This window comes from Hevea brasiliensis, chromosome 4 (assembly GCF_030052815.1).
Source record: "Hevea brasiliensis isolate MT/VB/25A 57/8 chromosome 4, ASM3005281v1, whole genome shotgun sequence".
NCBI lineage: Eukaryota > Viridiplantae > Streptophyta > Magnoliopsida > Malpighiales > Euphorbiaceae > Hevea > Hevea brasiliensis.
Window position 1 is genome coordinate 12,360,595 of NC_079496.1, and position 24,686 is coordinate 12,385,280.

The window sequence follows — 24,686 nt, forward strand, 5'->3', positions numbered from 1 at the left end:
AACATGCCTCGACCCTGGAAAAATATGCAACTTGAAAAGACTAAATTTTTAATTTTTAGGTTTTATCACGTATAATTATATTTAAAGTTGACAAATGAAAAGAACAGGCATAGAATGTCGGCAAGAATATTCTCTCTATGAAAAATCACCGAACATAAGTTCTGATTCTCAACATACCAATCTCAACCAAAACCCATATGTTCACAGAATTATAGATTACAGCACAAAAGAGGCTTAGAAAACTGGTATACACATGGGTGAAACATAAGGAGATCCTAAAGTTTAGCTCCTATTGTGCAGGGACTTGCTTGCTTTAGATGCCAGAGCTAATGCCTTGGCATTTGCACTCATCATCATCCACTCCCTCTCTGCACGGCGCTGATGTTGTCGTGCATTCTTGGCTCGTTTTGGTGCTAAGCGCGTGTCTCTTTCCACAAATGCAAGTCTAAATTTTTCAGCCATGGACAACTCAGTAGGGCTTGAAAGAGAGGCAGCTACAGGTTTTGGTGCAAACCCACACATTGCCCATGTTTTAGGATCAATATCCTTGACAATGGGATCATCCAGTGGAATGTCTGTTAAAGCTTCTGTAGGAACCATAATTCCTCCAAAACCAAAGGGTGACGGCTTGGGATTTACTATTATACGCGGGCACTCAGTGGCCAAGATCTCCAATGAATCTTTATCAATCTTCGGCTGAGAAAAAAACAATAAAAAAGGTCATAAGTTTTGAGAGGAAGAGCATACATAGAAGGAATAAATGAGGCAGGCAAAATATGGCCACTTTACACAGCTCTGGACAGAATAAATATGTAAAAAAGGAAGAACATTATTTCTGCTTTGCCCAATGAAGTGACAGATGTTCCTAAACCAAAATGATTATCCTTCAGGCATAACAGCAAAACAATGATGATTCTATTTGCAAATGACAGAATAAGTTTCTTGCTTTCTTTGAGACATATCTAAAAAGCACAAGACATCAAAACACAGGTTTTCCCATGCATATGACTATCGAACATGAACATAATTCAAGCACACATATTAGAGGTAATAGCACCATATAATTTAACTTGACATATGCTTGAGCTGACATTGGCCAGATAGCCAGTAGTAAGTGCCTAAGCACCACTTGTTCTCTTCCACTTCCCCAATCAGTTTTTCTCAGTGAGTGAAAAGAAAGGTAAAACCTCCATACACAAGTATACTACTAGAAGTTATGCGGCAAGCCAGGAAGGTCTATAGAAGAGATTAGAGAGTGAGAACAATCCCTTACCCACACAAGCCACCGCAGGGATCCTGCACCATGGCCAATTTCAGCAGTATCAAGTTCCTCCCACGAATCTCCCTCCATATCATTCAACTTTGGTTTCAACATGCACAAGCAGTTGCGTGCAGTGTAGTCACTCCTTGGGCACCCTCTGCAACATTAACTTTGGTTCAAGCCTGTTATTAAGTTTGTACCCTAGTCAAAACCTCATATCCTGAGGCTACAAATGCAAATAAGGTAACAGACTATGAATGAAAACCTAGGATTTCACTAAACGTATCTTGGGGAGAGTAAATTTCAAATGGTTTACAAGCATCTTAAAAGAGTTGAGAATCAAATTTAGGAACTGATTATATACAAATGCAAAATAAGCTTGAGGTGAAGAAAATATTGACAGTAAAATTTACTATAGATCACCTCCCCTTGGTACATAACAAGAAATACTACATTCCATCCCTCCTCTCTCCTCTCCACGACCGCCACCACACCCCCCCCCCCCCCCCCAAAACAAAAAAAAAAAAATGTGTTATCAAATTTAAATAGGTACCTAACTAGTAGCTATAAGTTCTCAATTGCAGGCTTCACAATTCACACTTAGGAGAGACAAGAAGTGAAAAAATTAAAATTTTATGGTTAATTATTTTGAATGATAAAAAAACTTTCATAGTTTAAAACAAGGGGGGCATGGAACACACAGATAAAGATTAACATGTAAACAGCAGTCCATATGCAAAAGCTCCAAGGCTAAAAACATGCAAATCTCATACTTCATGATCCAAATATTTGTTACTTTGAAAAAGAGTGTACCCGCATCTCAACGTCTGCAATGACTTGCAGTGCTGAAAGAGTTCAGAAACACCAACAGCAGTAATTTTGCTGCATCGGCTGCACAAAAATGGTGTCAATATGATTCATATTTCAAGAAAATAGATAGAAGTTTAATTTGAAAGCATAATTTTGCAATTAGTAAATAGCCGATCAAGAGAGAGGTAAATATCACTAATCACTTTGGTAAAACAATGAAAGAAATAAATAGACCAATAAATTAATCAATTCATATTTTGTGGAGGTTCAACAATTTAGAAAAGAAAAAAGGAAGTCCATAAGAAATATATCCAGGAGACCCAGTGTCATTCTGGATCCCATCAGTCCATAACCATAGGTGAATAGAATTTTATCCATTATCATTCAATATACCCATTAAGTTGTCAAATTTTTCTTTTCTTTCTTTCAATATTTTGTAAGTAAAATGGTGCTCATATTATATCATTACATAACAAATTCCCTTGTGCTATCAGTAAGTAGGCAGATTCACCAGTGCCAAATTATTACTGATATTGATGCGACACAAGTAATATAACTCAGTCACTTATATGCATGGCTTTATCCATAAGGTAAGAAAAGTCAATTCTACTGAAAAGTCCTCGCCCATAAGCTTTTATGCCTCTGTCCTATCACCTATGGATTTGATAGTACTGCAAATATGCAATATAAGAAACAAGCACATGTTCATTAGCAAAGAAGTGGCACTAACTTGATTGGCAAACTTGAAATTTACCCACCTTATATCCACAGCTTGAAGAAATTTGCAGATTTCAGCCACTTTCATTAAACCAGAGTCAGTGACATCAGAGCCAGAAAGGTCAAGAATTTCCCAGGAACTATCAGCTAAAGAAACTATTACATCATCATTCAGCAATTTTCTTCTCCTGGAAATTCCTGCAATTGCCATCTGCCGTGAAAGTTGGAATGTTAGGGTAACTAGTTGAAGACTTAAAGATACCAACAATAAGCTTATGAGGAAAAAAGAAAAAAAATCAGATAAACGAGTGTTTATGTTGCACTTCAAACAAGAAAGTCCCAACTTTCTAGTAGAACTCCAAGACACTCTTATCATCAAAGTAGCTAGCACTCAGTCCCATAACATCTTACCTTTAACCCCTTCAACAAATCAGTGAGGTATCCAAAACAACACCCCAGAGAACACAACAATCACGGGGGAAAAGTTTCCATAAAGAATGAGTGCGAACCAAAACACGTACAAAGTAGGAAGCAGTAAACAAAGCATAATTCAAACCTTAATATGCGCTGGAAAGGCAATGGAAATCTCATGCAAGTCAGCAATTATATCCTCTAAATGCTTGCCAACAACTCCAAGGCACAAGCTCACTAAACTTGGGGGTTCCGTCTTCTGGCGACGACTCAATCCTGTCATCGAATAACCAAACAAGTAAGTTCACACAGCCCATAGGAACCCTAAAATGTTACAAAATCATCATAAACTGTGAGCTTTAAAAATTTTGTTCAATCGTATTGAATTTAACAATTCACTTGCAATTCCAAATCCAAATTCGCTGACTTGAAATTGAAATCAATACCAAACAGGATAAAAATGAAAATGATTCAGAGTTATAGGTATTGAAAATCGACACTTACTGATGGATTGGAAGGTAGGAATAAAATATGAAGATTTGGGGTTGAAGTTGGGATTCAAATCTAGTTTCTTCAATGAATTTGTTATGTCCTCTGCAACTTTGCCTTTTTCCATCAAATACCTAAAATTCACACAATATCAAATCTATGAAGAAGAAGAGGAGATACGGAGAGGGGAAATTGACCACGAACATTACGAGCTCTCGGCGAAGGGGAAATTGACCATTATATAGTGCAATTAAACGACGTCATCATTTACGCCAACGACTGATCATTCGAAGACGAGTCTTTTCTCCAGGCTAACGACAAGGCGTTTCCTTTATAAGAACGACAAGGCGTTTAGAACAGTTATTGTTATTGATACTCCTCTCATATACTATTTTTAAAATTTTTATTTTTAAATATTATTATGTTTAAAGATATAAAAAGCATGCTAATCAAAATTTTATATTTTTTTAAAAATAATTATTCATAAATTAATATAAATACACGTGAAAAGGTAAATGAAAAATAGCATTATTTTACAATTAATTATCATAATTTATTTATTAAAAAGATGAGATGTCATGTTGAAATGATTTGATATTTATTTTTTTTAATTAGTTAAAAATATACATTCATCAAAATATATTAGTTATTTATTATATTTAAAATTATATTATTATTTTGAATAGATATTTTATTAAAATTTAATTTAAATTCAAATTATTAATATTTTTTAAATAATTTTTTAAATTTTAAATAGGCTTCATTTGAAGTAAAAATTGAAAATTAAAAAATAGATATATTTAGAAAAATATTATTTTAAATATTATTTAAAATTTTAAAATAATTTTTTACCTCAAACAAATTAATAGGTTTTCAATTCCTGTGGAGTATTAAGCCGGCAAATCTAGTTCAAATTTTGAATTTCCCTTTCTCCGATGAAGCTCTATAGCATCCATTGATAAGCATCGATACCGGAAGACGAAATATGACAACGTCTTGGATCAATGGTGAAGGGAGGGGGCCAAAACCTACCGCCCTATGTGAGTCAGGTGATTGATCAGCTGGAACGCCACTGCTTGGCCCCCGATGGATCCCTCGTCCCCAAATCCGTCTACTACGACCTCCAACTCATACTCTCTATCGCCACATTTTCTTTTTATTTTATCATTTTCTCCGTTCCCCTTTTGGTTGCCGAGAAAATGTCTCTTTTCTTTTAAAAAAGGCGTTACTTGTATAAAATTTATTCAGTAGAGATATTATAGTCATTAGAAATTCAATGGGTATTGTTGCAGTCGAGAGAGGAGATGTCCAGAGAGAGACTTCGCTACTTAGAAGCAATGGTAATGATCCCCTGCTTTTATTTTTTATTTTTTTTCTCCATTCTGCGTGTGTGCGGTACTTGGTCTTTGCTTGTGTGAAGGGCATGCTTTTTTTCAGTAGAAGTAATGATGTACTTTGAGAGTGACCAAATTGCATGTTTTTATGGTGGATGGCTAATGTAGGCAATTTACTCCGAAGCGATTGCTATGGTGGAAGAGTATCAGCGAGCTGTTTTGGTGGCCAATCTTGGAGGCATTCGAGATATCCATGGGTTATACCCACAACTTAGCTTGAAGAATCCTCCTCAGGTTTTGATTTCTAAGATTTCAATGTTATAACAGTAGTTTATGACTGAAAGAAAAGAAAAAGAAGAGCTTAAAGAAAATATAGTTCGTTTTGATTGCACTTTTCTAGATAATAGCATTTCTGTTCAAGCAGGTTCTATTTTTATTGGCTGGACTCTGCCTGCAGAAATTCAGAGATGCTTTCTTCTCATCCAAAAAACTTGTGAATCATGAATATTGTTGCATTATGTTAGAATTGCAATCTAATTAAATTCACTGAAGAAGTTGCTGTTAGAGATCCTTTTTAGTTAAATTGTCAATTCTATGTATTCTTCGATGAAATTACTACAGAAAACTTGTTCTGCTGTCCCCAAAATTTTAGGTTTATGAGACTCTAGAGCATCGGTTGGTTGTGGCTGAAGCAGCTCAGAAATTGAGGCTTCCTCTTATATCAAAGGATGGTGAAATCCATGAGGAGGAAATTGAGAAATGGAGTATAATGTCCCTAAGCTCCCTTGATAGTTCAAGTACTGGCATCACTATCAGCTCAAGCTCTAATTCAATAAATTATGCAAATAGTTCTGCAAACAGCACTGCAAGTACAACAAATGATTCCTTTTCTCTTGGTGCTGCTGATTCATTCGAAATTGGAGTTGGTGGTGTTACCAATCGCTTTCTTGGTATAACATCTGCCTATTTATGGCAAACTCAGCTCCAACAAATGCCATTAATGATGGTATATTTATGTTCCCCTTTGATTCACAAACTGCATACAGCATATGTGTTCTGTTTAGATATTTCTAACGAGGTCTTTCACATCTTTCTGTATTAGATCAATTGATATTCTGTCTCAATTGTAGGACACAGCAGATTACCAGATGTCTCTTTCCCATGAGATTGAGGATCGTTTGAAGGATAAATGTGATAAGTTAGCAGATGCTTTTGTTGATGATATTGGTAAGGAGCCATGTATTGCTGGACAACTGTACCACCCAACACCCCATAAAAAACCCCCACCCCAGCCCCCCACCCCACCCCCCGCCTTTCTCTTCCTTCTCTTTCTCATAAATCCTTTGGTTTATCTATTGTTTCTTTATCTGCTGGTTGCAAGCCATCTCGTCAACTAGTGCTGTGTCCATTATATATGGAGAAGTAGCCCTTGCAGTTACTACGCGAAAAATAAGCTTCCCAGCTCCAGTAATATCTAGACCTAGGTATTTACCGATATAGTAGTTAAAGTATTAAAAAAAATTATGCATAAATTTGAATTAGATTTGGTTTGGAGGATGGAGTGAAGGCCACAAAACACTGAAGCATAAGTTACAAATAAACTGAAACTCTATTTCAGTGAGCAAATTTGTGAAATATATGATAGTATATGTGCATATAATGGTAAATGAAACTAATTCCCTGCATTACTCTACTGCAGACTCATCATCAGCTAGCCAAAATTCAACTTCTCGGCTTCCAGAGAGGTTTGGACTTTGGACTAGTCTTTTTTGTTATTAGCCTCTTGAAAATGCTTTTCTTCAACAAAGGAATGGATATCAAAAAAGGGGGGAAAAGGAACTGTATCATATGATGTGTTTCACACTAATCATCTTTTGCTTCGTCAGGGTTAAGTTGATAATTGAGGAAATTGAAAGGGAAGAAGTTGCTCTGCGAGAGGATCTCTATTCTGCTGATCGAAAGTTTGCAGAACACTACAGTGTATGGCGAAAGACATGCTAATTTGTATATGTGCAATTTTTTTAATCTTTGTTTAGCATTTGAACTATGAAATGGGGTAAAATGGTGTTTTTGATCTTCTATGGTATGCTATTAGTATGCTATCTATTTCAGTAACTTGTATAATAATCTCTTCTTGAGAAGGTCTTAGAGCAGATACTGGCAGTGCTTATTAAGCTTGTAAAAGATCTGAAGTTACTGCATCAACATAAATATGTAAGCTTTCTACTTTGCAAACATCTAAAACAGTTATGATGTTTTATTGTTATTATTATTAATATTATTATTATTTTCTCTTCCTATTTGGATAGACACTCAAGCCTATTTTCCAAATATTTTATAGGATGAATTACAAAAGACATGGCTATGTAAAAGGTGTGAGACCATGAGTGCAAAATTAGGGTTTGTTGACCGCTTTCTATTTAGATGATTTCTTATCCCATTACTGCAAGAATGTAGAACTTGGAAATTGGGAATACAGACATAGTAAGTAGCAAAAATAAATGGATATTTGTTGTTACGTTTTTAAGCCATATTTGCAAATTCCAGTGATGAGAAACCATTCCATTCTCTTTAGTAACTTGCGTAATTATTTTCTCAGGGTTCTAGAACATGTTCTCCTGCTTGAAACTTATACTCGGGAGTCCATTCCAGCCCTCCATGAAATAAGGTGCTTAATGGTGGACTTTTGTTTCTTTTGGATACTCATTTTGTGTTCTTAATGGAGCATTAACCAAACTTATTTTTGTTTCAGGAAGTATCTTGTAGAGGCTACGGAAGAAGCTTCTATGGCATACAATAAAGCGGTTTGTTTGTGTTCCTGTGTTTAGTGTTTACAGCAAAGTTGCTAGAGATTATCTTAATTATTGTTTGTTTTTTGATGTGCTGTGGACAGAGGTTTTATGGTTTAGTGTTTTAGAGGATTAGTTTAAGGAAACATATGCTTATTTTTTAAATTCCTTTCTTCTGCATTTAGTGGCCAACATGATCTGGATTATCTTAAAAGCACACTTATGCTAACTGTAGAATGTTGATGTTTCCATTCATGTTACTTGTATAGTAATATTTCCTACTCTTATTTGTTACCTTTGCTCCTGGTTTTCGTGATCAATTTGTATTTCAATTCTCTTTCCAGGTTACACGCCTTAGTGAATATCAAGATGTGGATCCTCATTTTGACACAATTGCAAGACAATACCATGATATTGTAAAGGTAAATAACAATTTGCATATTGTCTTTGTTTCTAATTTTTTTGGCAGCTCTAGTACCATTACCATTACTATCTTGCAGAAATTGGAAAATATGCAATGGACGATCAATCAAGTTGAAATGGACCTAAAACGATTACCAGATCATCCAAGCACATAATTTTCTTCACCAGCTCTCCATTATATGTATGTATTCTTTTCTTTTTAAAAAAAAATAATAATAATATTTGTGAGGTGATTCTCATTACCAGCCTGTTGCTTATCGTGTATAGTAATTGGCAATGAAAAAGACATTATCTTGAATTTTCCCCATGGTAAGGGATAGAGCCTTTGTGTGATCACGGTGATTGGTTGCTCCAAATTTGATTGGGAATAATAAAACATCAAATTCATGGTTAAAACTAAATTCAGGGTCTGTTTTTATTGAAGCTACTGTTGATAAAATAATATTTTTGAGTGTACAAAAAATTAGTTTAAAATTATATTTCACATATTTTATTTATAAAAATTTCAAAATAATTAAACAATATTTTTTACATTTAAAATAGTGCTTTCTCAGAGCTTTTTTTTTTCACCTTTCAATCTCAAATGGAGTTAAGCTACAGTACTCTTCAGCAAAGTTATTAAACTTGACTCAGATCTTGTTTGATTCAAATTCTCTACTTTTAGAAAGTGAGGAAGTTTATTTCTCATTGGGGTAAGTAAGTTACTTCTTACCAAAGTGAAGGAAATTACTTCATTGACTTCTTAAAAAGTTGAGATAAAATATGAATTAAATAAATTTGATTTTCACATTTATTGAGAACTGAAAGTTTTCGTAGCTAAGTTACCCTCAAACAAAATCATATATGTATATACATGTATATGTATATATGAGACATAATTAATAAAGTTTTAATTCTTTAAAATCAAACTTTTAACTTTGTTAGAATATATTTACTTATTTTTTGGTGTGTAAAGTTTTATATAAAATTTTTAATTTTAAATATTATTATTAAATATTTTTCTAATATTTATGAGTAATGCATAACTTATAAACGTGTAATATCATTTTAATACTTTTGAAATAACAATTACATATGTTAACAATAAATAAAGATATTAGTAGTTTACTTGAAGGGATGAAGGAAAAATAGAATTTGTCGACCAGAAATGATTATTTTGTAGCTTTTTTATGGATTAAAGTTTAACAAAAGTCGTAAAAAATTTGAATGCGTGAGATAATGGTTGCAGTGAATTGTGCTGCAAACGAGAGTTTTTTTTTTTTTAATTAAATTTTTATTTAAAAATAAATTATTAAATAATATTAGAAAAATTATATTTAATATATTTACTTTCATAAATTTTAGAATTTCTTATTAAGATATAAAATTATTAATCTATGTAATATAAAAAAAATAGTCATTTAACTTTATTTATTATAAAAATAAAATAAAATTTTTTTATTAAAAAATAAAAATAATTTTATTACAATTTAGATATAATAATTTAACTAACATAAAATAACTTTATCAGAAAACTTTATGATGAAATAATTATTATGGAATATTTTAAAATAAAAAAATACAATTACTAAATTATTTTAATTAATTTTAATTTTAAATTTAATTCTTCTTGCTGCATTAAAAAAATAAATAGATTTATTCCTATTAATTGGTTGGGGCATACCAATTCATCATTGAGATCAGGGCAAGGATGATAACGGGTCGGATTTTTATGGGTATTCGATCCAATCAAACCCTAATATGATGGGTTTAAATAGTATATAATTGAGTTTGGGATGAATTTAGGTTTGAAATTTAATACTCGTGACGAGTTCTGGTCGGGTTCGGATTTTATATATTGGGTATCCATTATCCGAATCTGTTTATATAAATATTTAATTAAATATAAAATATATATTTTTTTAATAATATTTATAAATTTTTATAAATTTTATTTTATATAAAATAAAATTGAAATATTTTTTGAAATTATTAAAATTTTAAAATATAAATTATTAATAAAAATAATTTTTTATATAGATTATTAATTAAATATATAAAATTAAACGGGTTCGGGTATTTTTCGGATAATGGGTTTGGGACTGATTCGGGTAATTGAGAATAAATTTTAATCGGATTTAAGATGGGTTCGGGTTTCGAAAATATTAATCGGATTCGGGTTCGGATATGATGATTTTCGTGGGTACTCTATCCGTTGCCATCCCTAATCAGGGAAGATCATTCAATGGGTTCTATTTTGAACCGAGCCAAATACTAAAAATTGAAAAATTGAATTGCTTAAAAATATAAATTGAACCAAATCAATCATATAAGAATAATTGAATCGAATCAAATCGAAAAATAACGATTCGGTTCCATTGCATTAAACTGAAAATATTAAAATTTTTATTGTATGAGCTGGGCTTATATATCTTGGGCCGGACTTTTGTATTTTGGGCTAAAAAATTATTTTAGTCATTTTACTATTTAATTTTATCAATTTTATCGATTTTAATTGATAAAAAATCAAACCAAACTGAAAACTAAATATATAAAAAATTTCAAATTAAATTGAACCGATAGAATTAAAAAATCAAATCAATTGAATCAAAATGGCTCGATTCAGTTTAATTTTTCGGATCACACCGAGATGAGCTAAACTTTATAAACCATCCACCATTATTCTCGAAGAGTATACGGACAGAAGCTTAGAGCCTAAGAATGAGATGAATTTAACGAGTGGCCGTCTTTGGAGAATAAACCACAGATGGTACTTGCAATTTGTAAAAGCAGATGGTAGCCACTAGCCATTTGGTTGGAGCCTATATTTCTCCAGATTCTTCTCCTTTTATGGGTTCCACTTCAGCATCCAGAATTTTCCTATCCAAATCCAGCTTGGTGCGTCCATTGTACGCTTGAACCGCCCGAGTTTATCTATTTATTTTATATAATAAACAAAAATATATTAAACCAACCACGTCATCATGATCCTAGCCGTTCCTTTTTCATCCCACGGCCGACTTTTTAGCTCTTGGTCCAACCTGTCATCCAATCCGAAACCGACCCACGCACTCCCTCCCTATAAATAGCTCACAGCACTAATTTTTTATTTTCATTCTTGCATTCAGAACTTGGCTCCGAGTTTGCTCTCTTCTTTCTCAGGTAACACTCACCTCCGCCATTAATATTAGATTGGAAACTATCTTCTGTTTTTCTTTTATGTTCATGGAGATGTGTTTGATTGTTTATATGGAATGATCTGCTAATTAGTTTCGTTGTTTAATCCCTTGCGTGGTGGTGTTCCCGGTAATTCGTATTTGCTTGCGAAACTGATGTCCATCAATGCCCTAAAGCTTAGTGATTTGGGTTTCATTTGAAAATTTGCTGTCGTTTTGCAGTCTATGTTGGTCTTTTAATGATCGTGGATGGCTTGTTTAGTTGGTGATGTTAGACTATCTTTGATTCTATTTGCTTTATTTGGTTCTGAAATTTATCTTTTTCCATCAAAGGCCTGAAGATTGGTGATTGGTGATTTGGGTTTTATTTTAGTATATTCCGTTAATTTTGCAATTTGTGGTTGTTCGTATTTTTGTCATGATTGGAAGCCATTTTTTTTTCCAGTAATCATTCGAGTTATCGTCGAGCAAAGTACATGGTTGATCTAGAAGTCCAGATTCCTACTGCTTTTGATCCATTCGTTGAGGCCAAGGATACAGGTGCTCCTGGGGCGAGAGAGTATGTTCATATCCGCATTCAGCAAAGGAATGGAAAGAAGAAACTGACGACAGTTCAAGGGCTACCCAAAGAATTCAGCTACGAGAAGATCCTCAAGGCTTTGAAGAAGGAATTCTGTTGTAATGGGAATGTTGTACATGACAAAGAGCTTGGCGAGGTAATCCAGCTCCAAGGAGATCAACGAAAAAACGTTCAGAGTTTCCTTATTAACGCTGACCTTGTGAAGAAGGAACATATCAAGATACACGGTTTTTAGATCTTCTGTGGCTTTATGATCTCAGCTGCTATTGATGTATGTGTATGGTCTAGGGACCCCTAAAAGGTATTTATAATTTGTTACTATTGAGTTGGCTTGAACTTGCTTTCTCTTTTCAGCTTCTTGTACTTTAATCTTTAAATAATGGGAACTGCAGCGAGATGTAATTCTGAACAAGCAGTGATGGTAATTGATGTTGTTGATTTAATCAGCATTATTTTTTCCTTCCAACTTTTGTTTAGTTCAAATGTTACTTAAAAAATTATTACCAAATAGAGCTTAAATAAGAGAGTATTCGATTCTAATTACAATACTAGATACTTATGTTAAAAGATGTTGCTAAACACGACCGTCATGGCAATCATGGAATTGAATTCTCGGGTAGCTTTTGCTCCTTTTGGACACAGGATATGGAAAGGACTAGTGAGTACGTTTTCCCCTTGGGGTTTGGGACGCAGGATGCGGAAAGGATTCTTATGCAGCTATGGCGATCAAAGCTTATGTAAGTTCATCCTGTTTTGGTAACTCAAAGCTCATCATCCCGTAATCTCTGTTCTATGGAAGTTGGGTGGCGGCAAAACTTACCTATGTAAGGTTGAGAGGTTATTAGGAGTATGCACCATCCGTTTGATGAGATCAATATCATAATTTAGCTTGGTCTGAATTTACTTTTTATCTTAAATAAATTAAATAATCATTATAATATAATAATTTAATAATATTAAAAATACTATTAATAAATAACTTGTATATCTAAAAGAAAATATATTTACATTGTGAACTCAAAACTAATCTATAAAGTCGATTTGATTCGATAAAAATTGATGATCTGAACTAAATTGTGAACTCCCTAGAGTTCAGGAATGGGATAGTCTGGTGGTGTCATCTTGTGCTGAGAAAATAAAAAAAAAAATACAAAAACTATTCTCCTCAACAGCAATATTAAGGAGTCCTATTCTATCCTATAAAATAGATGAGAGATTAAAATGTAGCGAAATTTATGAAGCAAAAGCAAACAAATACGAACTTCCCAGAAAAACCATGACTTCATTCTCAAATTTGCAATCAAACGTTAAAAAGTTCATACCACCATATGCACAATTCTTATTTTCCAAAAAAAAAAGATGGATAGGTTCACAATTCCAAGGGAAAATTTATACTTCAATCAGTTTGGAAGTATTTTGTGAGAGAGAGAAAAAAAAAAATCTATTGTAGTGGCTTCAGATTTTTTACATCCCCCTTAAAACGACATTCGTGCAGAAATAGTAACAAATCACGTACATCTAGAAGAGCCTTGGCTGGTGCTGGTTTCCAGTTCTCATCATTGTACAAAACTCTTCGTAGTTAATCCTACCGTCCTGCATAGCCCACAGGTATATGGTAATGTAAGATACTCCTTGGAGAAGAATCAGACTTCTGGTTGAAAGCAAATAAGCAACTTACATTATCTGTGTCAACTTCAGATATTATCTCTTTGATTGTTGCATCATCACCCATTCCAAAGTCTTTCATAGCTGTTTCTAGCTCATCTGTTGTGATGAACCTGCAAAGACATCAAAAATTCAATTTGAATACATCTTCTATATGATTGAAATAGATTTAGCTGTGTCTTTAATTACGCGTCTAGATATGCAGTTTCAAAATCATCTTATCTCCAAAGCTCGCAAACTCAGGTCCATCTTTTTTCTTATAAGCATGATATCAGAGATCCCTAACAGACTTACCCACTTTTGTCCTTGTCAAAATACTGAAAGGCTTTGTAAATTTGTTCGTCTCTTTCTAGCCTGTGCCTATGCATTGTTGCGGTGATAAATTCAATATAGTCTATTGTCCCGTTACCATCAACATCAGCCTGAAATGAGGAGATAAAAGTGTCAGCTTGGTATGATGTCATTTGAAATAACTTAGGGAGTTCTGCAATTAATGATATCTTACAGCCTCCATAAGCTGCTTTACTTCAGCTTCTGTAAGTTTTGATCCAAGTCGAGCCAATCCAGCTTTTAGTTCATCATAGGTGATGGTGCCACTATTGTCAGTGTCAATGTTAGCAAACATCGATTTGAGTCCTTGGATTTCTTCATTAGGCAGATTTTCTGCAATAACCTGTAGAACAAATATCAAGTGTTCCAAGATAAATATGTTGTTCATCCATGTATCTCATAACTCATGTCCTCTTCTCTAATTCCTTAACTTACTTTCAGTGCCATTTTCTTCAGCTTGTTCATTGCCCTGAATTGCTTCATTCTTGAAAGGACTGCACTATCAATCGGCTTATCTGAGGCATCTCCACCTTCCTTGAGCCATGGATGCTCTGAGAATATTAAACTTTAGTTAGAATTATGAAATACAATAAACGAACCAAGCCCAATGTTATCTGGGTTGCCAAAGTGAATGATATAATGACAGAGACAAAACACTTGTACTTTATGATACTGGCCCTGAGTTTACATTATAAATTCACACTGGCCACTGAGTTTACATTATAAATTCATCATTTATTTTAATGTGTTTAATAGACCAGAAGCAACAGAAACTTTGAAAAGTTATCCCCATAAAATGAACTGTCAGATATGTTTCTATCCTAAAATGTCACTAATTTTGAATGCCATATGAAACCTTAGAGTCGCAATAAATTCTAAGAAGAAGAAGACTTGCATGGTAAAGAATAATCGTTGATTATTTTGGGAGATCCATACCAAGAACTTGAGCAGAAGTAATTCTTTTTTTTGGTTCCTGTGTCAGCATTCTTCTGACCAGGTCCTTAGCACCACTTGATATTGATGGCCATGGTTGACTGTCAAAGTCAATATCTCCTTGTAAAATGGCATCAAATATGCCCTTCTCCGTTTCTGCAATTCACAAATTAATGATCAAATGAATATTTTTGCGAAAATTGTTTAATCACTAAATATAGTAGTAATTCATTAACAGCTAGAGATCATGCCAACATTTTACTGTTAAGACAGCCAATTGAAAATAAATGTAAAAGTAAGGGTTATGGTAATTGACGATAGTTTGGTTCTATTCCTTTACCTGCCCAAAATGGAGGTACACCACTAAGCAAGATATACAGCATGATTCCTGCACTCCAAATGTCTATTTCCTTTCCATATCTGCGACGTAATACTTCAGGAGCAACATAGTATGCACTTCCAACAATATCACGATATACCTTTCCTGGAAATAATACAATAGGCAACATTACACATTCACGATATACCTTTCCTGGAAATAATACAATAGGCAACATTACACATTCTTCTCATGGCTACAAGCCTAAAATACACGTGCAATCATATGTTGTGAGGAAAGATACACCCAAATTAAGACAGAGAACAACTTTACTTAAATGAAGGCAATTTTGAACTACAATAGGAAGTCAACTTTATTCATCTGCAGAGTATCATATTTATTTTCGCGAGGAGATTAAAAGGTATCTAATACCAGTAGAATACAAAGGGAAGATCTTCAAATTGTCCACTCCAGTATGCAGTCTCAAGGCACTTAGCTTGGTGGATTATTGAGGAGAATAAATGCATCCAAAGGGATAAATTACCCAGAATAAGCCAGCAAGTTGCAAGTATAAGAGAGGTAAATGACAATGGAAGGTACAAAATAAAACACACTATCAGTAAAAATGCAGAAATGTTCTTGCTTTAATTTCGCGAGGAGATTAAAAGGTATCTAATACCAGTAGAATACAAAGGGAAGATCTTCAAATTGTCCACTCCAGTATGCAGTCTCAAGGCACTTAGCTTGGTGGATTATTGAGGAGAATAAATGCATCCAAAGGGATAAATTACCCAGAATAAGCCAGCAAGTTGCAAGTATAAGAGAGGTAAATGACAATGGAAGGTACAAAATAAAACACACTATCAGTAAAAATGCAGAAATGTTCTTGCTTTAATTTCGCGACAGAGTGGAGGCCATATAATGTTGCAAGCTTAAAAGCAACAACTATCTAATATTGAAAGTCGCTTCGAACCAAGATCTTAGAAGACCATTTGGATTACTGAACCATGCTACAGAGACTGTGAAATGTATTGAGGTTCTCACTTCTCAGCTCTTATTAGCAAGGTCTAAGACATGCTAGGTCTATCAAACAGCAGATTTTCCAACCAAAGGATGCAATCCAGCTGATGTATAAATCTGTAAGTCGAGTATTTTGAAGTTTTAACCAAATCCTGGAGAATAATTTCAGCTCACATCAACAGAGAGTTAGGGGCAAAAGAATGCAAAATCTAATTGTAAACTCTTCCAATCTATCCTGGATTGGATCATTTTAAGAAAAACAAAATTTTCTATTTCTAGTGAGACTATCATAATCAAAACAAATTGACTGAGACAGTATGAGAATTGATAAAAAGATATTACCTTCTTGGATGAACACTGAAAGTCCAAAATCAGTTGCTTTTAAAAGGGCAGCGTGATTCTTGCTAGAGAGCAAGAAATTTTCAGGCTTAAGATCTCTATGCATCACACCCATAAAATGACAGGCATGGACAACATTGACAATAGCCCTGCATATGGTGGCAGCTTCCTTCTCACTGTAGTGCCCCTTAGCAATAATCCTATCGAACAACTCACCACCTCCACATAATTCCATCACAAGATGCACAGATTGCTTATCCTCATAAGCACCTTTAAACTCTACAATATTAGGTTGTCCACTCAAATGCTGCATAATTTGAATCTCCCTCTTCATATCCTCCTTATCGTTCTTGGTAACAAGTTTCCTCTTGGATATTGACTTGCAAGCGTATTGCCTACCAGTTGAAATCTCAGTACAAAGATAAGTTACACCAAATTGACCCCTACCCAGTTCTTTCCCAATTGTATAGTACAACTTGACATCCTCATATGGTTTTTCAAGAATTGTGTCTGGTCCGTGGACTGGTTTTGGGCTTGGTGCTGGAACAGCAGGCTTTCTTGGGATTTGTGCAGGTGGCTGGGAGGGTAATTGGTAGGCTGGCTGAGCTGGGGATTTGGATTGGTAGACAATTGGTTCTTGGGGTTTTTGATGATTGTGCATGCCTGTAGTACCATTGTAGAGCCGTGGCTGAGTCTTTTTGTCTTTGCTCAAGCAGTGACCCATTTCTTGCCTAATTTCTCAATACACAGAAGCAGATTCAGGTGATACCCAGATCAGGAAACAAGAGTATGATACTGAATTTTCAAGAAAAACAAGGAAATTTTGGTTCCAAAATTTAGCGCAAAAATAGAATCCCAGACCAAAATTAGAAAAGAGACGAAATACCCAAACAAGAAAACAGTAGGTTTTCAGAGAAAGAAAGCAGCTTTCTGATTCTGGATGCTTTCTTTCTCTGGATCAAAATTCAGAAATTCAGGGATGAGATAAACAATAAAATAAATAAAAAAGAAGCAGGAATAGACAAATCACAACCAGATAGGACCTAGGAGAAAGCCCAAAAACTGAGAAATGATTAATGGTACCAACTTAGGAAGGCTGCAGCCAAAGTAGATCAGAGTTACAGGCTTTGGAGGTGAAGGCTTTTTGAGAAAGAAAAATCTAATAGGAAAAAAAAAAATGGATAAACGAGAAACTGGTCAACTTTTGGACTGAAACTTCAGTAAATTCTCGTGACCTCTCAAAGAGAGAGAGAGAGAGAGAGAGAGAGGCATATTACAACACAATCAACCGGCGAAAGGGACCATTAAGAAAAGGCTTCTCTCTCATCCCAGGCACACAAAATATGACAGAAGGCTTCTTCATATATTCTTTCATTTTTTTTTTTAAATGATTTTCAATATTAAAATCCAATCTGTTTGTCTTATGAGATAAATATAGAATCTCTTAATTTTCTTTTACTTATATAAATTTTGAAATATACAAATAAAATGTTTGTGGGTTGGATATGAATGTGAATGTGGTGTCAAAATCTCATACCATTTATTACGTTTTGCTGTCCCACATGTTTTGGAATCCAACAATTTCATTTTTCTTTCAAAAAGTGTTATTGACTTTTTAAAACCTAAAGAGAAAATCATTTAAATATATCCAAATTATTATCAAAATTATTCATATTTTATATGTATAGCATTAATTATCATTAAATTAACATCTCATATTAGAGAATATCAAGAATTTAACCCTAACCATCTTTTTCTTCTCTGTCAGAGTTTTTAAAAGAAAATTTGTGCTGTATGCTTAGAGGTACTATTGGAGACTGGTTCAAGTCTTGAATTTAATTGAGATGGGCTTGGGTTAAATTTGAAATCATCAATGGTTTAAGAATTTGGACCTTATATAATAAAGGGTTGGCTTCAACCCTCCTTCCAAAGCTGAATCCTATTTGAATTTGAATTAATTGTTTGATCAGACAACCTATTTTAGATTTGAATTTTTTTTTTTTTAAATAATGTGAGGAATGCATGAAGGTATTACATACACCAAACCAATTAAAAAATAAAAATTGAAACTATAATTGAATTAAAATTTAAAATCAAATATGAATCATCTTAATCAAACTCAATCTGAAATTGGCTAGAAATAATAATTAAATTTATTTATATTTTTTTACTAAAACTTTATTTGATTCGTATTCTTTACTTTTCAAAAAGTTCACTTCTTAATATCTTATCCTCATAAGAATAAGCAAGTTACTTATTGAAAAGTAAAGTGAATTCTTCATTTACTTAATAGGAAGTTGAGATAAAATATTAATTAAATAAGATAAATTTTTATACTTAGTGATAACTTAAAATTTTGTGATCAAGTAACTTTTTTTTTATATTTGTGATTAAAAGAGTTTTTAAATAAATTAATTAATTTAATAAAAAATAAAAAGCTCACCTTGATAAATAAATTAATTAATTTTAATTTAATAATAATATTTTTTAAATAACCAAAAATAAATCAAAATCCAACGTATTAAAATTTGGGACAGCAATCATAGGGCCAGTTTCGGACCCTATGGGTCCCAAATCCTACACGGAATTCATAGTTGTAAGAGGACACGTGGTCAAATGGTATTGTTGCGTGCAAGCGGGAAACGCGAAGCAGGATTGGCTTTCTAGAAATGTTTTTATTAGTTGTTAACGCGGCTTTGATATGGTAAAACGACACGTTCTGAGTTTCTAAGAAGGTGCATAGTCATCGTCATAGAAAAGCAGCTGAAAACTGTAATCTTCTTTCTGACAAAAAATAAAAGAAACTGATGATGATTATTAGGTGGGAATCTTTTATTATAAGGATCTAAATAATTGTATTTGTTGGCATTCTATCTGTTAAGAACAGGCCAAAGAGCTTGCTTGCAGCCCATGTTTTTTTTTTTTTTTTTCAAAGGAAAACAAAAACATTGCTTGCAAGTATTAATTGCTTCTTGCTTGCTTATCTTCTAGTTTAATGGAATTCTTTTGTTATTGTGACAAATGTGAACGAGCCCACCACTGTGGCACTTTCTCATTCCACAATTTATTTATTAATAATTAAATATCTCTATATCATCATTATTAGTTTTGCTCCAACATTGATGATAAATTTCAAGACTTCTCAAATAATCAAAGTGCTGATGAATATGATTTAACATGATAAACAGCCAAGGTATCATACAGCCAGACATATGAGAAAAATTGCAAAACTAGACTGTTCGCTTTAAGGATTTACTATGTACTTTTAAGGTTATATCACACTCTTTCAACCAAAATTTACCAGCTGACTGAGGTTGAGCAATTATCATATTCAGACTAGACAGGGGCGTCTTATAATTGATGCTTCAATGAGATTTTGATTTCTCGACAAGGATAATCCTACCATTCCATTCAGTCTCATCAAGGGCTTTAATTGCTGCATCTGCATCTTCATCCTTTTCCATTGATAAAAAACCAAATCCACGAGAATCCCCTGACCTTATATGCAGAAAAGAAAAATCAGTATTCAACCAGGAGGTATACATTTCAAGCCCAAATAAAGAGAACATCCATACTGAAGCTTCAACTGCATCCACTGACAACATCTCCACAATAAATAATATTAGCATTACTGAGATCACAACATAATGAGATAAATTGCTTTCAATGTTCAAAAGATATAGCATTTTACTATTTACGTCTATCTTTAAGCAGGATTTTAAAAAAAAAAAAAAAGAGAGAGAGAGAGAGAAGGAAAGGGGGGGGGGTGGGGTTGTTTGGTTAAATCATGCCAACCACTCCTTAAATATCTCTTCTATTATAAGCATTTTTTGTGCTTGAATCATGAATTATTTAATGACCTTATGCTATGAGCTAAAAACAATGCCACGTGATTTTAAATATTAGGTACGTAAAAAATAGGTTCATCTGAAATTCACAGATTATATTTTGCCATTATATCAATAGACAATGGGTTCCATGACCAGATGACTTGCATAAGAGCTATATTATGAGCAGTGCACTGTAAAACCAGTATTGGGAAATCAATATCAAAAAATGACATTTTTACCTCTTATCACGCACAATACGAACATCTCGTACACGGCCAAACCTAGAAAATTTCCTTTCCAGATCTCTTTCTGTGGTCAAGAAGCTAAATCCTGCAACAAATAAATTGTTTCCTAGTTTCCCTAATCCTGTTCTCCTATTAGGAGGAGGAACCCAGGGTCTCTGACGAGGAGAGCGAAGGCTGGAGTGATATCCAGGAGGAGATCTTTGCCTTGGAGAATTCCTTACCCTAAAGCCAAAAGAATGAAATCACCATGCCATCCAAAAGCTGTGCATTAGAGTGGGTGCATATATGCATGTGTGTTTACAAATAACCCAAAGAGATAAAATTGCTAACATAATACATTTACCTAGGGGACTTGTGACGGTCTCTCACATGCGGGGAACTTGATCGAGACCTGCCGCGACGATCTCTCTTGTATCCAGATGAGGAATCCCTTTTCCTAATGGGTGATCGTGACACCGATTTCTCCAGTCTTCCATATTTTCTTGGTGATTTGCGGAATTTTGGTGATGCGGATCTGCGATTTTGAGAAGAACCATCCTTATACTGAGACCTATGCGGAGAGGCAGATGTTTGCTTAGTAGAGGAAGACAAATGATCTCGAGATGGGACCTTTTTAGCCTGATCAGACCTTTTAGGTGATGAAGATTGTCTACGTTTGTGTCTACTTGACCTTTCACGTGAAGAAGATTTTCTAGGTCTACATGATGTAGGTGGATCAGATGACTCTAAGAAACCTTCTTGTGATGACAGCGGCCCATGGCCTTCGGGAGACTGGTGTGTGTGCACGGGCTTTTCAGGTGACATTTGTCTTAGCGTTGGTGGCAATGCTGAATGTTTAGAGGTGTTCCCAGAAGAATGCGGATGTAAATGGGCTACATCCATCCTCCCACTTTCAGTTGGGGTATTTCTTGAATGACAGTTGCCATTCTTAGGTTCACTCTCCCGCCAGTTTGGCTTTTCATTAGAGACATTCACTTCCTCTTTCTCAGTAGTTTTTAACCTATCTAAGTTAGATTTGCCCTCCAGTTTCTCAGGCTGGCTGTCATCTACTGTTATAGGCAACTCCTGTGAATGAGCAGAACCTTCAGTTCCCCTCTCACTGTGGGAAGTTTTTGCCATAAATTGAAACGAGGTTTTTTGAAAATAACTGCCACTTAACTCATCCATCTCACCTTGGCAATCTTCGTCCTTCAATGGAGGCTGCATCTGCTGATGATAGGTAAATTCCGTAGGAAGTAAACGAAAATTGTCAACAGGGGATTCCAAGTTCTCAATTTTAAAATCATCAGGCAGAGAAGAGGACCCCTGTGTCCCCAACTGGTTTGAATCTACTTGCAATCCACAAGTAGCCACTGAGTTTTCAAAAACACAACCTTCAGCTTCTACTTCTCTACCACCTGTGAAATCAACATCCAATTCTCCAGCAGATGTGGAACCACATTGTCTCTGGAGATGACTAATGTCTTCTACATCTATCTCAGAAGAACCCAAACCCATCCCTGGACAATTTTTAAACAGCAAAAGTTAATAAATAATCAATTAATATAGCATATTTATGTGCAGAAAGCATATGTAAAATATGAATTGCATTGCCATTAAATGTGTGATGCTATCACATAAGAATCTCAAGCATTTAATCAATTAGCAGACTCTTTTATCCGATGTCAATTAAGAAACAAGAAAGAGAAAAAGACAATGAATTATATAGATTTCCTTAGGCAACATCTAGCAAACATATACATTACAGGTTGCATGAATGCCTATAACAATATCAACATTAGATTATATTTACCCAAGTTACTGCCTAACTTCCAAAAAAAAAAACGAAAGAACTACACATCCAACTGACATGACTTCATCTTCTTTTTTCTTACTTAAAAGTTTCATGCATTCCACAATGCTAAATATACAACCCCCAGAGCAGTTAACAGTTTTTATCATATAAGCATTACACAGAAACAAAATTATACAATTGTAATAATGAATGTCAAGTGGAGAAAAAGGTGTGCATCAACTCCATCTTTTCAATAACCTTAACTACCCTTCAGGAAAATAACAAAACAACAAATCGTACCAAGAAAAATTTGTAATGCTATTTAGCAAAAAGTTAACAATATCGTATAGCCTCCACATAATAATAATAAAAAGTGGGGAATGAAGATCAATTGTCATCCGCAACTCTAAAGAAGCTATTAAAAAAAGCACTAAAACACTTTGCTTAGAACTGTTTGATGTCTACCAAGAAAGATAATAAGGAAACCCCAATCCACAAACAAAATTGATAAGCTTGGATTGTGTCAGAGGTTTCCTAGGCTATCATCACTTACTAATACACATTTAATTCCCAATTGTTCAATGAATTAGTGCACTTTACCCAAAAAAAAAAAAAACCATGCGTCTCAAGTGCATAGAGCATTTCTAAACCTCCACTTCATCTTCATTTACCCTTCAGGTTGCTCTACACTATCATCATTTAAATGCCTATTATCATTTAAATTTTGTTTATCAAAACAATAAACAAAACCATATTTCCAAAATTATAAACCATGCCATGCAAATAACAACCAAACCCAAATTGCCACAAACACCGTTAGAATTCTTTCACAAATCAAAATCCCCAAAAAACCCAGAACAATTCTTCAATTTTGAAGATAAAGAATTAAATTGAAGATAAAGAATTAAAAAAATTTTCATTCTCTTACACCGTAAATTTATCTTTACTCAGAAAAGAAACAAGTGAAAAAGAAAACGCCAAAAATACTGTATTGATTACCTTGGTTTGTAGCTTCTTGTGTGGATTCTTTCGTTCTCTATTTCTCTATGGCAATAATATAATAATAGTTCTAATCTTCTAAGGGGTTATTAAAAAGAGAAAAAAAAAATCTGAAATATGAAAAAGATTGAGCATTTAGTTTTCGTGTTTTCTGGGATCTCTGGGGTTGTATTCTACCGAGTACGGATACGAATAGGAAAGTACTTTCTTGTCCCTTTTTGGGTCTAATACAGCTGATCTTGCCATGCCTAAGGAAGCCCAATGTCCAAGGACTCTAAGCCCAACTGGAATTGTCATGGGGAGGAAGGAATCCACTCAAGTGATGTTGGACATTTTCTCTTTCACATATCACACAAAATTTATTCTTTTTCAATTAAAAACATATGATCATCTCTAAATTTTATGCTGATACATAATTTTCATACTTCATGTAAGGTACTATTTCGTAAATCTTTATAATTTTATCTCTTTTAAAATTTTTTAAAATATTAAAAATAATATAATATCGAAGACTAATGAAATGTATTCTTGACACAATGTATAAAGCTAAATAAATTATGTATTTAAATTTATGAAATTTTGTATATGGAATTCACAAATTTTTCAGAACAATGATTTATATATTTAATGTTATGAAATTATCAATAAATTTGAATTAAATTCTATAAAAAAATAGAATTTACATATAAATAAATTATAAATCAACAAGGGTATAACTTTAAATTCAATATAATTAAATATTAAATACAATAATTCATTTATAAATAATAATTTTTAATAAAAATTCATTTATAAAATACAAATGATTCGAATCCTCCTATGAGATATTAATGAAAAAACTCATATATGAATTAATAACAAGAATAGATTACGGTTAAAATAATAATTATTTTAATAGAATCCTTATTTCTACAAAACATGTACATAAGCACACTTCACATCCCATATTAAAAAGAAATAGCTTCAGCTATTCTACGTATGTATCTTATATATAAAGAAAGAATAGCCTAGTAGCTTGCTTTCACACAAAGAACAATGCTGCTTCTTGTAGACATATGGACAAAGCATTAAAACTGAAATAATGACAATTAATATTGGAATAACTAATTTGTTTTGGATAAGTATTCAAAAGGAGATGCAAAAAAGCAGAGAGTGACGGGAGACCTAGCTACTCTCCTTGCTTGCTTGCTACTCATTAATGCAATGTGAGGACCACCTGCCCTATCTTAACACTTAATGTCCATATTTCCCAGATCTTATGCA

At 33.6% G+C, this 24,686-nt stretch overlaps 5 protein-coding genes across 6 annotated transcripts; 2 read left to right on the forward strand and 3 right to left on the reverse strand.

Moving 5' to 3' along the window:
- Positions 1-115: 115 nt before the first annotated feature.
- LOC110658582 (uncharacterized) lies at positions 116-3,955 on the reverse strand. Its single transcript, XM_021816264.2, has 6 exons — positions 3,704-3,955; positions 3,345-3,475; positions 2,830-2,999; positions 2,075-2,152; positions 1,274-1,418; positions 116-696 (listed from the first exon to the last, which is right to left on the reverse strand). The coding sequence occupies exons 1-6, from the start codon at positions 3,813-3,815 to the stop codon at positions 283-285; spliced, it is 1,050 nt and encodes a 349-aa protein (XP_021671956.2). The 5' UTR covers positions 3,816-3,955; the 3' UTR covers positions 116-282.
- A 724-nt stretch (positions 3,956-4,679) lies between these two features.
- Positions 4,680-8,532, forward strand: LOC110658588 (AUGMIN subunit 4-like). The gene is made up of 13 exons (XM_058145356.1): positions 4,680-4,830; positions 4,981-5,028; positions 5,191-5,316; positions 5,675-6,028; positions 6,153-6,249; positions 6,722-6,767; positions 6,909-7,002; positions 7,165-7,236; positions 7,364-7,422; positions 7,622-7,690; positions 7,775-7,826; positions 8,156-8,233; positions 8,312-8,532. Exons 1-13 carry the CDS (start codon positions 4,693-4,695, stop codon positions 8,387-8,389), a joined length of 1,311 nt encoding a protein of 436 aa, XP_058001339.1. The 5' UTR covers positions 4,680-4,692; the 3' UTR covers positions 8,390-8,532.
- Positions 8,533-11,236: 2,704 nt separating this feature from the next.
- LOC110658587 (protein translation factor SUI1 homolog) lies at positions 11,237-12,379 on the forward strand. The gene is made up of 2 exons (XM_021816268.2): positions 11,237-11,375; positions 11,835-12,379. The coding sequence occupies exon 2, from the start codon at positions 11,866-11,868 to the stop codon at positions 12,202-12,204; it is 339 nt and encodes a 112-aa protein (XP_021671960.1). The 5' UTR covers positions 11,237-11,375; positions 11,835-11,865; the 3' UTR covers positions 12,205-12,379.
- An 852-nt stretch (positions 12,380-13,231) lies between these two features.
- Positions 13,232-17,942, reverse strand: LOC110658581 (calcium-dependent protein kinase 33). The gene is made up of 8 exons (XM_058145357.1): positions 16,579-17,942; positions 15,238-15,381; positions 14,901-15,053; positions 14,400-14,515; positions 14,140-14,307; positions 13,929-14,056; positions 13,648-13,747; positions 13,232-13,562 (listed from the first exon to the last, which is right to left on the reverse strand). The coding sequence occupies exons 1-8, from the start codon at positions 17,297-17,299 to the stop codon at positions 13,488-13,490; spliced, it is 1,605 nt and encodes a 534-aa protein (XP_058001340.1). The 5' UTR covers positions 17,300-17,942; the 3' UTR covers positions 13,232-13,487.
- Positions 17,943-19,722: 1,780 nt separating this feature from the next.
- On the reverse strand, positions 19,723-23,586 carry LOC110658579 (uncharacterized). Of its 2 annotated transcripts, none has more exons than XM_021816262.2 (4): positions 23,424-23,586; positions 20,994-22,149; positions 20,645-20,872; positions 19,723-20,068 (listed from the first exon to the last, which is right to left on the reverse strand). In XM_021816262.2, the coding sequence occupies exons 2-4, from the start codon at positions 22,145-22,147 to the stop codon at positions 20,026-20,028; spliced, it is 1,425 nt and encodes a 474-aa protein (XP_021671954.2). In that variant the 5' UTR covers positions 22,148-22,149; positions 23,424-23,586; the 3' UTR covers positions 19,723-20,025. The 2 variants fall into 2 exon arrangements, with proteins under 2 accessions (XP_021671954.2, XP_021671952.2); XM_021816260.2 differs by having other exon boundaries at positions 19,723-20,073; positions 23,424-23,583.
- Between the last annotated feature and the right edge of the window lie 1,100 nt (positions 23,587-24,686).